The sequence below is a fragment of the Carettochelys insculpta genome, chromosome 11 (assembly GCF_033958435.1).
Source record: "Carettochelys insculpta isolate YL-2023 chromosome 11, ASM3395843v1, whole genome shotgun sequence".
In the NCBI taxonomy this organism is placed as follows: domain Eukaryota; kingdom Metazoa; phylum Chordata; order Testudines; family Carettochelyidae; genus Carettochelys; species Carettochelys insculpta.
Window position 1 is genome coordinate 10478958 of NC_134147.1, and position 16360 is coordinate 10495317.

Below are 16360 nucleotides of genomic sequence, written 5' to 3' on the forward strand. Positions count from 1 at the left end.
AGCATTCAGTATAAAAGTCCAGATTGTCATGATAATTGCCAGGTGGAGTCCATGTAGAATTCTTCTTGTGGTGTTGATAGGGTGGAATCTAGCGGGTCAGTGCAATGTTCATCTGTGTTGGAAGTATTTCATTAGATGAAGTCAGCAAAACAGGCTTCCAGATTACTACAGAACTGCATCATGTTCATGGGGTGGTGGTATGTGTGTCATTTAGAACAGATTTCACATTTCAAAGTTGAAAAAACCAAGTCTCAAACAAAAGTTGTACTGAACTTGTGATAGCACTCAGAGAGCAACACGTTCAAAATTGGGATATTTATCCATTGGTAGTTTCCAGAAATCAGTGGTACCCTATTTTAGAAAAGACTTCAGTCTGTCATCCTCGGCAAGTTCAGTTATCTCAAGACCTACGTTTGCTTCATCTGTGACCAACCGGCCCTTCAAGCACCCAGATTCAGCTGTTAAAGGGTTGACAAGGAATTCAATCTGAGGCCTTTTCAGCTGTAGATCACAAGATCTTTCCTCAAAAGCTTCCTCAGTTTTTTCAAGGAATGAGGCATATCATGTGGTGTGTGATGATGTCATTTCTTGTTTCCACTTTTCCCACATTCTCCCCCCTTCTGTAAGGGCGGGGAAATCTGGAAAGGGATTTTTTTGGGAGTAGGGGCTTTGAGAGCTGCAGCTTTGAGAGAGAGCCGCGTGTGGCTGAAGAGCTCTGGTGGCCTGGTCTAGAGAATGACCTGTGATTTTTGAGGATTATTTCTCAGGGAGGTACTCATAGCTGGGAACTAATTAGGTGCAGCAGAGGCTATTTAAGTTCAGTACATTAGAGGTTATGTCCAGACTAGGAAAACAAGTTATGCTTTTACACATTAGCTAAGACTTTTAATCTAACATGCTTTCAAACACTAGAGTGAAGAGAAAACAGTGTGGTGTACATAATGTGAAAAGGCGATGCTTACTACAAAATTTTTGCTATGTAGAATAATCTCTATTGTAATGAAGAGTTATTTTAGTTAACGTCCTTGATGAATTGGCAATTTTGAGAATAGTGGGGATTTTGGGTTTTTGTTTTGTTTGTTTTTTTGTGGGGTTTTTGTATATTTGTTTTTTGGCAAGGTGACAGGTTTTAAATATCATGCATTTTTTTCTTTTCTGGCAAATAGATTGTCCGAAAGCTGTTGGTTGGGAGAAAAACCAAAAAGGAGGCATGGGTCCAAGAATGGTGAATCTCAGTGAATGTATGGATCCTAAAAGGTATGTGGTGGTTTAAAAATTATAATCTAATAAGGGCTGAAAATATGCCAAATTTTGAGGGTCTGCAAAGAGACAATGTAAGGTTCAAAGAAAACATGTTTGAGAGACAGCTTTTGTCAAGTAAGAAGGTGTAGTTGTTTGGTTTTAGTGCCCAGTCCTGCCTGCCGTTTTTAGTAGGTGAATTGTACACTCTCGTGAAAGGTCCCATTGAAGATAGTAGAATTTCTCACAATTGTACCATGCCTAGGAATATGTGGCTTCATTACTTTCAAAATCCACAAACTTTTTTTTTTTTTTGTAAAAAGTTGAATGCAATCGGTATTTCTGTGTATGCACACAGCCCTTCCTTGAGGAGAAGCAGGAAGAGGCAAAATATGAGTGTGTGATGCAATGACTGGATGTGGAGCTCTCTGCACAGAAAATGTGATGAAAACAAATCAAGACTTAATATGAGACTGAAAGCAGGGACCATGCAGAATGTAAGGAGGGTGGGTTCTTCCAGAAAGAAGGCTCCTCTGTATGTTATGTGTCACTTAGTTCCATCATGGATAAGCTGTTCTGATCAGAGCAGATCACAATTTTAAAAGACTCATGCCTTTGCTATTCAGGAAATCCAACACTGATTGAAAATGAACTTGGTAACTGCTTTGATATTATTTAAAGCTTCCATACAGCAACCAATACTTCACTCTGGAGGAAAGTCATGTATAATAATTCTTGAGCCGTGTGAGGTGTCTCGCTGAGGGGCAGCAGAGAGAATTTAACAAAGTAAAAGGCATAGGGATGGGACAAATTACCTGTTGCATTTGGATGGAATCTGACTTGAGTGGGTACTTCCCATTTTCAAACTCATGTCAGAGACTCAGAGAGGTAGCCATGTTAGTATGCAGTGCCACAAAAACCAGTCCTGAAGCACAGTCTAAGTTGCTACAGAACTGCTTGTTTTAGGTCAGAGGGTGTTCACGTTCGATAGAAAATATGGGTCAGCATCTTATCTAGTAAACTCAGTAGTCTGACCACTTCCATTAACTTCAAAGGGCCTTAATCCAAAGCAATTAAATCCTTTTTTCCCCCCCTATCTTCCCGTGCACCATAGGGCACAAATTACCTGCTAAAATCATCGGCGCATATCTTACCTCATAACTTTCTTGCCTTTAAGCATTGGTAGCATCTTGATTTCTTCCTTCTTCCATTTTCTGCCTGTGGCACACGGTAGTTTAATCCCCAGATGATTGAAATGCTTCAGTCCAACTAGTAATATAAGAGCACTTGAGTGAAATGGAATGGTCTGTGCTATTCGGTAGGTCAGACTGGATGGCCCCTTCTGGACTTAATGAGACTAACGGTCATTTTCATGGACTGCCTTCTTGGGTTAATTACTTATGTGCCTCTGGAGTATATGATTTTTCCTAGCATGAAATACATGTTTAATGGCAATCCTGTCAAATGTGAGAGGATAAGTTTTTTAGATAGGACAGTTATTGATTATCTTGTTATTCTTGTTTCAACATCTTTACTAATTCATTTGTCAGAACCTCAGTAAACATTTTTACAGAGGTATATTGTGTTACTATTTTGGTATATTTCTTGTTTTATGTGATGAAACAGGATAAAATGTCAGAATTTATGTATGTAAATAATGCTGTTGGCATAACACTTCATCTTTACCATCTATTTATTTATTTTATATAATAATATGACTAACAAAATGTTTAGTAGAATTTATGCATAGTACCTTTTAAGAATTCTGTACAAGGGCCAAAGTAAATGAGACCAAATTGGTTGACTGATTAACATCAAATCTGTTGAGAAGGATCTTTATACATAGCAGGGAGTGTTATGTAGAACTAGGGGGCATTAGATCATCCAGTCTGACCTCCTTGTGACTGCTGGGATTAACAGTGGCACTTTGAGCATTCGATTTAGTTCAGCCTTGCTAGGCACGCTAAATTGAATCCCAGAAAATCAACTGTCAGGGAATCGACCTAGCAGTAGGTATAGACAAGCCCTAAGGGATGCTCATACTGTAGAGCTGCACTAGCATGGTCTTCTGACAGATAGATCGAAAAATGGAGGGGCGGAGGGTTGGGAGAGAGGGGGCTCCTTTGAAAGAGAGTGTGGAGCATCTACACATAAAACATGCTCTTTTGAAAGTAAATCGAAAGAACGTGGTGCCCCTTCCAAAAGCGCTCCTCCAATCCCGGAACAGGAAAAGCGGCCTCTTTCGAAAGATGCTTTTGATAGAAAATGTGTGTAGACTCTCCATGGCCTGCTCTTTTGAAAGAAGAGTCCTCCATTGTGCTGGCCAGCTAGTGTGTGGAGATGCTCAAGCCAGCAGCAGCGGGCCTCTGTGAGCTTTCGTCCAGCTGCTTAAACTGAGAAACCCCGTGACAGGAAGCTGAGAGCATGCTAGCAACATGGACAGCACAAGTCCTTCACAGCTCACCCTGTCGGCCATTCTTTACCGGAGGCAAGACCCAGCCGATGGCCAGCAGCCAGTCCCCACTCAGAGCCCTCACTGGGGTTGCAGGGTCATGTCCAGCCTTCAAAGAAATGGGCGCTGTCATGGATGGACCCGGAGCTGTGGGACCTCCTAGGAGTGTGTCAAGAGGAGGAGGTTCTCCCTGAAATGGGTGACAAGCACTGCGACATGGCCTCCTTTGCCCAGCTGGCAAACAGATTGGCCTCCCAGGGACACCCTCCCCGCACTCCAGCCAGATGAGGAGCAAGGCCAAGGAGCTGTGGCAGGGCTATGCCCTGGCCCAGGACTCCATTGGCCACTCAGGGGCAGGTCCCACATCCTGCCCCTGCTCCAGGGAGAGCCACAGCCTCCTGAGGCCCAGGAACAGTTCCCTCCTTCCCGCTGTTGTGGACACCATGGCAGACAAGTTGCACACAGGGACAGGGATGAGCTGGGACCCAAGGACTGCCTCAGACATCTGGAGCTGAAATCAGCCACCAAGGTCTCCAGCAAAGAGGGGGACCTCATTATAGACTTCCCATCCTGGTCGTAGAGTGAGGCGATGACCAGCCAGGTGTTGCCAGACCTTGGCAAGGGACCCTCCAGTAAGTACCCAGTAGGACACACACCCTGGTTCATGGGGCAGTGGCACTACAGCTGTCAGCAGGCCACCCACATGCCCAGCAGACTTGGGCTGGACACAGCCCAGTTGGCCATGGCTCCCAGCATGCCACAACGGCCACTGACGACACTCAGCACCTACTCCTGTGGACAGTGCCATGAGATGCACATGTGGTGGAGGGATGGGCAGGGCTGGACTACGGCCTGGGACTGCCCCACATTGGCAGGGACCCCCGCAGTATGCGTGATATCCCATGGCTGCCTGCCGCTGGATGGGGTCTGGTGCCCGCAGGAGTGTGGGGAGCACAGCCCTTGCACCGGTACCAAGGGACTGACAACCTCTTCCTCTCCATCCGTGCAGCACTGTTGCAGGAGGGCTGGGAGAACCCTGACCCTTCCATGGTCCTGGACAGCCAGGCGGAGGAGGGGGACGGGTCACCACCCACAGCAGCACCACGAGGGCTCAGACCAGGAGGGCAGGATGGAAAACCACCACCACTCATCAGAAGGAGGAGATGGAGCTGAGCCCATGAACGAGGCCCACCATGCGTGGCAGAGGGCCTCCTGGGAGGACCTTATGGGCTACCTATGGGAGGAGAACTTGGGGCACCTGGCCCACTTGGTCCCTCCTGCCAAGCCCACTCTCTCAGGGCTCCCCCATGGCCCTACCTCCCCATGCTGCCTGCCCCTTCCCAGCTCTGCCAGGGACCCTGGACCACAGGTAGGAGCGGATCTCAGGGCTGACAGGACTTGTGGCCATCCACCCCGTTCCGTAGTTGCACCCCACTTCCCTCCCGGTTGAAGCCCCCCCTTTGCCCCCAGGTTGAGGTTCCTCCACCTCGTGGTGCGCCCCCTTTTTTCCAGCCCCCCATTAAACATAGTTTGCCCCTGCTCCTGGCTGTAGGTAGTTTTGTTTTGATATTTGTAGAAACCACACAGTTAATGGTTTATTTTTCACCATCCCTGTGTCCCATGCTCTTGGTAGGGAGACAGTGATGGGTGGATGTGTTTGTGGGGGGGGAGGTCATGAAGACAAGGGGTGTATGTGCAGGAGGGGCCTGTGTAGGGTGACTGTGGATGGGGGGGGGGTCACTGGGGCCATATGTAAAGCTCCCCCAGAGGGCCTCCCGAATGCAGATCTCAGCCTGGTGGCTTGGGAACGGCTGTTTGAAGCAGGGGCCGGACTCAGCCACCTATTCTGGGGGACAGTGTTCTTGAGCCTGACCTCCAGATGCATTAGAAGGCACTGCCACCAGCCCTTCAGGTGCCCAAAGGCCAACTCCAACACATTTCAGGCATGGTTCAGGCAGTTGTTTAAAAACCTACCAGGTGGGGTTGGAGTGGCCACTGTAGGGCCACATCAGCCAGGGGTGCAGGGGGATAGGCGCTGTCCACCACCATGCAAAGGGCTATAGTGACGTACCCAACTGGGAGCTCCCACAATAGGACATGTGGTGGCAGAGCCTGGAATTCCAGAACATGTGGGCGTTATGTATCTGGCCCGCCCAGCCCACATAAATGTCCATGAAGCATCCGCTCAGGTCCACCAGCACCTGGAGCGCTACCAAGTGGTAGCCGTTTCTTTTGATGCAGCTGCCGGCACTGTGTTCCTGGGCAAAGATGGGGATGTGCAGTCTATCCAAGACACTGAAGCAGTTTGGGAAGCTGAGTGCAGAGAATCAAGTGATGGCTGTGTCCACATGCCATACATGGGTAACCCTGTGCAGCAGCATTGCATTGATGTCTTGCACAACCTGCATGGGAGGGAGGGCATGCACTGTCATGAGGGAGTGACAGGGTGTGCCCCTACCCTCCACCGGGCCTTCTCTTGGCCTCTGTCACCATGGGTCCTGCTTTTGTGGGAGCCTCCTCTCCCCTCCCTGTGTCGGGGGCCTGAACTGAGCATGCCTTACCTCCATGAGGAGAGCCCCTCACTGTGGCCTTGCCCACACCAAACTGGTACCCCACAGACCAGTAGCTGCCTGGGGTGGCCAGTTTCCAGATGGCGATTGCAACCCATTTTTCAAGGGTAGGATGAGCCTCATGTGGGTGTCCTGGCACCTCAGGGCAGGGGCAAGCCACTGGCAGAGTTTCTGGAATGTCTGCTTGCTCATTCGGAAATTCTGGAGCCATCAAGGATTCTCCCAGTCCCCCAACATCAGCTGCTCCCACCATTTGGAGCTGCTGGGGTGGCTCCAGAGGTGCTGGGGTACTTGGGGGCAGGGGTGTCGCCAGGATTCCAGGTCAAGGGGCTCCAGAGTCCCAATAGTGTGGATTGCCCCCAGAAGGAGGTGGAGGGCGGCTGTGAGGACCATGGCCAGGTGGCCAATCATGGTGTTGAGGATGGCCAACTTGATGAGAAGTCTCGCTGCTGGAGGTCCATTGGGACAGGCTTCCAGGCTTTGCTGGGCTTGCAGGCCAAAGTGTATGCAGGGCAGGGGTGTTAGGGAGGGGTCTTTTAAGGGGGCTGTGGGCCCCGGAATAGCTTGTCAGCCAAGCAACCCCGTCTGCTTCGCTCTTTCGAAAGAGTGCCTGTGTTTGTATATACACTCTTTCGAAAGAGCGGAGCGGTCTTTCGAAAGGGCGGCTCTAGAGAGTGAGCCACACTTTGCGTGTGGACATACACCTTTGAAAAGTGATCCTCCAGGGGATATCATCCGGGGAATTGCCTTTCCAAAATATGCTGTAGTGGAGATGTAGCTTAGAGGTGCTTTAGCTATTTTACTAGGTACTACAGCGTTTCCCAAATTTGGATGTGCGCCTCCAAAGACCAGTTAGATACAGATGCAAAACAAACTAATGTCTCTATTTTATATCTTTTAGTTCTGTAATACAGGTTGAACCTCTCTAGTCTGGCACCCTCACGACCTGACCAGTGCCGAGAGGGGGATTTTGCTGAACCATGAGAGGACAATATTGTCTAGCAGCATTACCAACACTTTCACTGCTTATTGGGCAATTAGAAGACATTTAAGGGTAAATTACAGCTAAGCAACAGTACAGAACACTGAGAGCCAGGACTGGTGGCTGTAAAGAAACTTTATGGGACCACGGGAAACTAGGCCACACCCCATGATAAATGGTCATCCAGCTAACTAAAATCATGTGGCAGTGCACAGAGCTGCTTCCTACTTCTTCTGCCAGAGCTATATCACAGGTGTTCCTGAATCAGGGACAACTGGAGTACACTGGTTCCAGTGTATTCAGGAATGATGTATGTTTTTTCTTTATTGTATAGGTTAGCTGAGTCATCTGTCGATCTAAATCTTAAATTGATGTGCTGGCGGTTGGTGCCCACTCTTGACTTGGAGAAAGTTGTGTCTGCTAAATGTCTGCTGCTAGGAGCTGGCACACTGGGTTGTAGTGTAGCCAGAACCTTAATGGTACGTACCAGAGTTATTCCTTAAGGTGACTTGCTGTCTGTCTTTAAAGGTTACTTTTTCATCCTAGCACTAAAGAATGGAACACTACAATGAGATCAACATATGTCATAGTTTTATATGGCTTTTTAGCTAAAAATCTGCCCAGGCACAATGTGAAAAACTGTCCTCAATGAAATAACAAATGAGTTTTCTAAGTGAAATTCTTGCCAAAATATTTGAAATAAATAATTGTGGCAATGAGACACCATTGTGATCGAAAGGAGTATGAGTTTAGTTAGCTTCTGAAACTGTAATAACTTAATCTGCAGTTCAACCTAAAATTTGAAATTGTGAACAAAAGTCCACTTACACTTTCAATGTCATAGACCCAATGGAATTTCTTAGTGTATTTAATTAATCAGTACCAGTTACTTGGATTTGTTTTTTGTTTGTTTGTTTTAGGGATGGGGAGTCAGACAGATCACATTTGTGGACAATGCAAAAATCTCTTATTCCAACCCTGTACGGCAGCCTCTGTACGAGTTTGAAGACTGTCTTGGAGGTGGTAAGCCAAAGGCACTTGCAGCAGCAGACAGACTGCAAAAAATATTCCCTGGAGTGGTAAGTAAATTATTGTGGTGGTTAAATCTCAACATATTAGGAAGATGGCTATCTTTGAATAGCTCCATGGTATTCCTTTAGTCTGCTTATGTGAATGCTTAAAGAGAAAAGGGGAGCAGAAAGCTAAAATGCAAGGAAACAAACTTCATACAGGTTGAACCTCTCTAATCCAGAACTCTCTCATCTGGCAACAGCTGTAATCCATCATGATTTTAGTTAGCTGGACAACCACTTATCATGGGTGTGGCCATGTCTCCCATGGTCCCATAAAGTTTGTTTACAACCTCTTAGTCCTGGTTCTCAGTGTTGGGTGTTGTTATTTAGCTGTAATTTACTGTAAATGTCTTCTAAGAGGCTAATAACAGTGAAAGTGTTAATGTGCTAGACCATATTGACCTCCTGTGATCTGGCAAATTCTCTCATCTGGCACCAATCAGGTGCCGACATTGCCGGATGAGAGAGGTTCAACCTGTAGTGCAGTGACTGGCAAAATTTAGGCATTGTTTTCCCATGTGTGGAGCAAAAGAATGAAATTTGTGTCAGTAAAAATATGTAACACGGTAGAATCATAGGCGCGTAGGGCTGGAAGGGACCTCAGGAGGTCATCAAATCCCACCCCCTGCCTAAAGTGTGATCAACCCCAACTAAAGCGTCCCAGCCAGGACTTTGGCACGCTGGGTCTTAAAAATGCCTAAGGATGGAGATTGTACGACCTCTCTAGGTAATGCATTCCAGTGCTTCACCACTCTCCTGGTGAAATAGTTATTCCTAATATCCAACCTATACCTCTCCTGCTGTCACTTTAGACCACTGCTCCTTGTTCTGCCACCAGTCACTACTGAGAACAGCCTCTCTCCATCCTCTTTAGAGCCCCCCCTCAGGAAGTTGAAGGCTGCTGTCAAATTGCCCCTCACTCTTCTCTTCTGCAAACTAAATCAGCCCAGATCCTTCAGCCACTCCTCATAGGTCATGTGCTTCAGCCCACTAATCATAGTCATTGTTCTCCACTAAACCTGCTCCAAAGTATACACATCCTTTCTGTACCGGGAGGCCCAGAACTGGACCCAATACCCCAGATGAAGCCTCACCAGTGCCAAATAGAGGGGAATAATAACTTCTGCAGACCTGCTGGAGTTGCTCCTCCTAATGCACCCCAATATACCATTAGCTTTCTTGGCTACAAGGGTCCATTGCTGACTCATATTCAGCCTCTCATCCACTGTAATCCCCAGGTCCTCTTCTGCTGCACTGCTACTTAACCACTCAGTCCCCAGCCCGTAGCAGTGCTTGGGATTCTGCCGTCCCAAGTGCAGGACTCTGCACTTGTCCTTGCTAAACCTCATCAAATTTCTTTTGGCCCAATCCTCCAATTTACCTTGGTCACTCTGGACCCTATCCCTCAAATGTATCTACCTGTTCCCCTATCTTAGTGTCATCTGTAAGTTTGCTGAGGGTGCAATCCATCTCCTCATCTAGGTCGTTAATAAAGATGTTGAACAATACTGTCCCCAGAACAGATGTCTGAGGCACTCCACTGGAACCTGACTGTCAACCAGATATCAAGCCATTGATTGCTGCCTGTTGGGCCTGACCACCTAGCCAGCTTTCCATCCACCTTACAGTCCATTTTTCCAATCTATACTTTCTTAACTTATGGGCAAGAATATTGTGGGAGACTGTATCAAAAGCTTTACTAAAGTCAAGGTATATCACATCCATTGACTTCCCCATGTCCACAGAGCTAGTTACCTCATCCTAGAAGCTAATCAGATTTGTCAGGCATGACTTGCCCTTGGTGAATCCATGTTGACTACTCTTGATTACTTTCCCCTCTTCCAAATGCTTCAAAATGGATTCCTTGAGAGCCTCTCCATAACTTTTTCTGAAGACTGAGGTAAGGCTGACAGTACTTCCCTGTATTGTCTTTCTATCCTTTTTTTCCTTTTTCCAGTCATCTGGGACCTCTCCCGATCTCCACAAGTTTTCAAAGATAATGGCCAAAGGCCCTGCAGTGACACTTGCCAATTCCCTCAGTACCCTTAGAAGCGCTAAATCTGAAACTATGGATTTGTGTGCATCTAGATTTTCTAAATAGCCCTTAACCTGTTCTTTGCCCACCAAGGACTGCCCAGCTCCTTCCCATACTACATTTGTCAAATGCAGTAGTCTTAGAACTTACCCTGTCCATGAAGACTGAGGCAAAAAAAGTATTGAGGACTTCAGCTTTTCCCACATCATCTGTCACCAGGTTACCTCCCTCATCCAGTAAAGGCCCCACACCCTCCTTGATCAGCATCTTATTATTAACATATCTGTAAAAACCCTTCTTGTTACCCTCACATCCCTTGCTAACTGCCGTTCCAATTGTGCTTTTACCTTCCTGATTACTCCCCTGCATTATCCAACAATATCTTTATACCTCTTCTTACCCATCTGTCTAAATTTCAACTTCTTAGATTCATCCTTTATGAGTTTAAGCTCGCCTGGCATTTCCATGGTATGCCAACCTGGTTGTGTACCATATTTGCTTTTCTTACTGCAGATCACGTTGGTTTGTTCCTGTGCCTTCAATAAGGCTTCTTTAAAATATTGCCAGTTCTCCTGAACTCCTTTCCCCTTCATATTAGCTTCCCATGGGATCCTGTCCATCAGTTTTCTGAGGGAGTTGAAGTCTGCTCTTCTGAAATCAAAGGTTTGTATTTTACAGTTCACCTTTCTTCCTTTTGTCAGGATCCTGAAATACACCATCTCCTGATAGCTGCAGCCCAGGTTGCCACCCACTTCTATTTTCCTACTAGTTTTTCCTTTTTGTGAGCTGCAGGTCAAGCTACATATGACCCTTGATCAATTGCTTCTGCACTTGTACCAAGAATTTATCCCCAACATTCTCCAGAAATATCCTGGATTGTCTGTGTGCTGCTGTACTCGTCTCCCAACAAATGTCTGGGTGATTAAATGCTCCCCTGAGAACCAGGGCCTGTGAATTTGGAAGCTTCTCTTAGTTGTCTGAAGAAAGCCTCACATATCTCAGCTACTTGATCTGGTGGTCTATAGCAGACACCAACCCACAATATCACCTCTTTTGCTTCCGTCTCTAAGCTTAACCCAAAGACGCTCAACAAGCTTTTCTCCCTCCATATACAGGAGCTCTGAGCAATCATGCAGCTCTCTTACGTACAGCACCACTCCTCCTTTTCTCCCCTGCCTGTGCTTCCTGAACAGTTTATACTCTTATATGACAGCGCTCCAGTTATGTGGGTCATACCATCAAGTCTCCATTATTCCAATCACCTCATACTCCTTTGACTGTGCCACAGCCTCTAATTCTTCCTATTTGTTTCCCAGGCTCCTTGCATTTGTGTACAAACACCTTAGGTAACCAGGTGACTGCCTACTTTCTTCTTCAAGTGATGTCCCGTGGATGCTCTGCTGAAGGTGTTGGGCTTGTCTCAGTGCTGCAGATTGGAGGCTCTTCATAGCTGTATCTAGTCAGTCTGTGCATGCACTGCCATTGTCTCTCCATTCGTGTTCTTTTAGCCATGTGCATGGACTGGGTCAAGCCAGTTCCTCTCAACCGCCCCAGGCTGCAGACGGAGTTAAGTGCCTCTCCTCAGCTTGACATCATGATACTATTTGTTCTTATTAAGACTTGTTCGAAGTTCTTCCTCTTATTAGTTTTTGCTTTGTTCATCATTTTTTAAAAAAAAAATAAAGCTAATATTGTTTTGTTCTTAGATCTAAGTTTCAGTTGATCTTTATTACCAGTTGCATAACTCGGTTAATGAACTGAGTTTCTGGAGCCCTTTGACCCTGCTGGGCTCTCAAGACTTCAAGAAATGCAGACAATGCCGCAATGCAGTGCCTGACTTGGATGGTTACTCCAAGTTCATAAGGTGCTTGGGTGAGGGTCATATCCCTCAAAAATGCCAGTACTGCATTAAACTAACTGCCAGAGCTCAGAGGAACAGTGAGATGTGCCTGAAAATGATATTGTTTGACAAAGCTCTTCAACCCCTGAGTGAAGAGTCTCACCATGCTCAAGACCAGCCTGTACTGAAACCCAAGGCTTCATCTTCAGCTACCCTGCCTGCCAAGAAATCCAAGACTTTGCCCACCAGGTTGCTGCCTGTGATCTCACAGAGCGCCCCGGAAATGTATTAAAGTGTGGCACTTCCATCACTGCTTCAGTAAAGCCTAAACTGACTACGAGTAGTAAGGCATCGAAGCCTGCAGCACTGCCATATAAGCTGTGAAACCTTTGGAACTGAGGGTGCCGACCTCTTTGAAGCGCCCGGCTCCCACTCCTCCAGCACCAGTAAGAGCTTTGGCAACAACTCCTCCTGCACTGATACCAGCCCCGACAGCACTGGTCCTGACATTGGCAGTGCTGGTTCAGACTTCCCTGTGCCGACCTGTGGCACCAACGTCAGCACCAGAGGTTCCTCGTGACCCTGCACCAACAAAAGTACTGGCTAAGGCATGGCCGTCCTTCCCTGTGCTGGCCATAGCTAACATTCTCACTAGTCTTCTCCACATCTCCAAGAGGTTCAGCACTGAGATTGCCCTCTGTACAATTGGGGCTCCTGGAGAGACATAGCCCTCTTTATTACAAGCTATGCTGACCACCCTCCCCCTTTCTATAGGTGGCTTACTGCAACAGGGGGCACCGCCATCTATCCCCCTCTTCCTCTCTGTCCTCTAGGATCTCCTGCAAGTCGTTTTACTCCTACCACAAGGATCCCTCATGGGACTGGCGCAGACGCTCACATCGGTCACTGCCCTCCCATCACTCCAGTAGCTGTTACCGCTGCCGCTACTATTTTCCTAGCCAATATTGCCCCAGCTGGGAATCCTTTGATGGATCTCGATCCTGAGATACCTCCATGCCGGGCCATATTTCTCTTCGGCTGTTATGTGCTTCAGCGCCATGTCTGCCGCCACAGTCCCCATAACCTCAGAGGCTACAGGCAGAGGTGACGCTAGTGTCGGATGCAGAAGAACAAGAGCCAGTAACGGACCCCAGAGCCCAATCATCCTCATCTCCGGATGAAGCTGTCATCCTGGGTGATGTTATGTCCACAGATGACATAAAACAAGTTCATGAATTGTTTGAGGGAGTGACTGTGAGCCAAGAATTTCCTCCCACCAAGGTTCCTGAAAAGCAGCACAGTTGCTTAGGAACTTACAACTGGCTCAATCCTCCGAGGTAGCTATACCCATGGAAGATGACATCTTTGAGGTGGCTGATGAAATATGGCAAACTCCCACCTCAGTCCCTCCTACAAATAAGAAACTGGACAAGAAATACTTTGTCCACCAGAAGGGGATGGAGTTCCTATTTATGCACTTAAACCAAACTCTCTGGTAGTTGGTGCCACACTCCATCGATTGTGCACCCCTCAGTTCAGAGGGGCATCAACAAGCGAGAAGATCAAGTGGCTTGACATTCTAGGCAGGAAGCTATACTCCTCAGCCACATTACTACTTTGTACAGTGAACTACACGGTCTTATGCTTGAATCACGACTTCGATAACTCCTCAAAATTAATGCATCTATTAGAGTACCTGGCGGAAGCAAAAAGACCTATCCTTAAATCTGTGGTCAAGGAAGGCTATACCACCACTAGGACAGCAGTTCAACTTGCCCTATATGTAGCCGATACAGTGGTGGGAGTCATGGCCACGGCAGTTGTCATGGCACCATGCATCTTACTTACAAGCTGTGGTGATACCTAAGGAGCTGCAGGCAAAAGTTGAAGACCCACCCTTTGATAAAAAGAAACTATTTGCTGAGGATATGGATGTTGTCCTTCCCTCCAGTAAGGACTCCTGTATGGCCCTGCGATGTATACCCCTCCTTATCAGAGGAGATGCTATCACCCCTTCTAGTGGCATTACAAATCCAGCTTCTATAAATCTAAGTCCTTTCAACCACCCATTCCTTTACAATCAGTCTCGTTCCCAGCAGAGGCTGCAAAGGCACAGAAACCAAGGAGGACGTAGCCAGGCCTCTCAGTCAGCCAGACAACAGGTTTAACTCATGGGTTGAGAACAGCAAAGTCACCACTGTCACCTCACAGACTCCCAGAGTATTCCATCACAGGTTGAAGCCCTTGTCACACCCATGGGCATCCATCACCACCAACAGATGGGTACTGGAGATCATCCGCCATCCCATTCGTGTCCATCCCACCTCCCATACCACCTGCCCTGACCCTCTTCAGGGACCCCCTCACGAGAGCATGCTACACGAGGAAGTGGATCACATCCTTTCTATAGGAGCAGTCTAACTGTGGACTTGGTGCATTTGCAACGACTTCACGCTTGTGGCATCTCACTTACCTGGACTTAGCAATGTCTCTGCAGACTCTCTGAGCTGATACTTTGCACCGGACCACAAGTGGGAACTCCATAGCGGGGTAGTCCATTCCCTGTTCCAAAGCTGAGGCACTCCCCTCATCGATCTCTTCACCACCTGTCACAACAGGAGGTGTCACCTTTACTGCTCCACAGCGGGAGTGGGTCAGGGATCGTTAGGCAACACATTCTTGGGTTTGTGGAAGGGACCTCTCTTGTATGCCTTTTCTCCCTATGGTTCTTGTGCCCAGGGAACTTCACAAAGCCAGAACGGATGAAGCTACCCTGATACTAGTGGCCCCAGTGTGGGCACGGCAACGCTGGTTCCTGCTACTTCAGAGGATGTCGCTATACCCTCTGTACCCTCTCCCTCTCTTATCGGACTTACTGACACAGGAATGGGAATCCCTACAGCATCCTCAGATGCACAGATTATGCCTTGCGGTTTGGATCTTAATTGGCTCAATGAGTCTGAGCTCCTCTGTTCCACACCAGCCAGGAATATCTTAGAACACAGCCAGAAGCAAACTGCTAGAGCTATGTATCTCTCTAAGTGGTGTAGGTTTCCTGTTTGGTGTTCACTACAGTAAGCGAACCCGGCTTTGTCTCCCCTTAATGCCATCATGGATTACATCCTGCACCTAAGAGACTCGAAGTTGGCCCTAACCTCCTTAAGAGTGCACCTTGCAGCAATTACAGTGTTCAGTGGTCACATCAAGGGGTTCTCAGTGTTCACTCACCCAGTTACTAAGAGATGCCTTAAGGGACTCATAAATATGTACCTCCCACATGTAGACTAAGTCCTCCTCTGTGGAATATTAGTCTAGTTCTACAGGTATTGACGAGATTGCCGTTTGAGCCCCTGGCAACTACTGCTCTCAAGCTAATTACCATGAAGTTAACCTTTCTTCTTTCCATCGCATCTGCCCATAGAGTGGGCGAAATATCAGCCCTAGTGATGGGACCTCCATATATGATCTTCATTAAGGATGGAGTATCCATCAGACACCATTCAGCATTCATTCCTAAAGTTTCCTTCGACTTTCACGTCAACGAACCAATAGTCTTACCTGTGTTTTATCCTAAACTGCATTCATCACCCCAGGAAGCAGGGCTGCACACCGTAGATGTCCTCAGAGCACTGGCCTTTTATATAGACGGGACCGAAGCATTTAGTAAAATAGAACACTTGTTCATATCGTTGGCTGAGTGCTCCAAAGGTGAGCCGCTATCATCCCGATGGATAGCTCATGTCACTACCGCCTGCATCACCCAGTGCTCTTCTTCCAGCCAGATGCCTCTCCCGATGCAATCACGAGTGCATTCCATGAGAGCCAGATGCCTCTCCCGATGCAATCACGAGTGCATTCCATGAGAGCCATGGTGACTTCGACAGCTTTCCTTAAGGCAGGGGGGTCCCTCAGAGATATCTGCAGAGTGGCTACCTGGTACCATGATACCTTCATGAGACACTATACTATCCAAGACAAATGGGCTGTGGATACTTCGTTAGGCACAGCAGTCCTCTCTGCTCCATTTATAGGGTGACTCGTTTTGTTTTCTGTTCCCTCCTCCATTTATTGGGAAATTGCTACACTGTCACCTACAGTGGCACACTCACAGAGCATCACTCGAAGAAGAGAGCGAAGTTACTCGCCTCAGTGCAGTAACTGTCGTTCTT

At 47.4% G+C, this 16360-nt stretch overlaps 1 protein-coding gene across 6 annotated transcripts in view; it reads left to right on the plus strand.

Annotated features, from left to right (window-relative positions):
* ATG7 (autophagy related 7) overlaps nt 1-16360 on the plus strand; it is a 357839-nt gene that overhangs the window by 60934 nt on the left and 280545 nt on the right. For all 6 annotated transcript variants that reach the window (XM_075006212.1, XM_075006211.1, XM_075006210.1 and 3 more), the window contains 3 exons: nt 1167-1257; nt 7578-7722; nt 8164-8322. In XM_075006212.1, coding sequence (XP_074862313.1) covers nt 1167-1257; nt 7578-7722; nt 8164-8322 — 395 coding nt within the window. The remainder of the gene's footprint in view (nt 1-1166; nt 1258-7577; nt 7723-8163; nt 8323-16360) is intronic.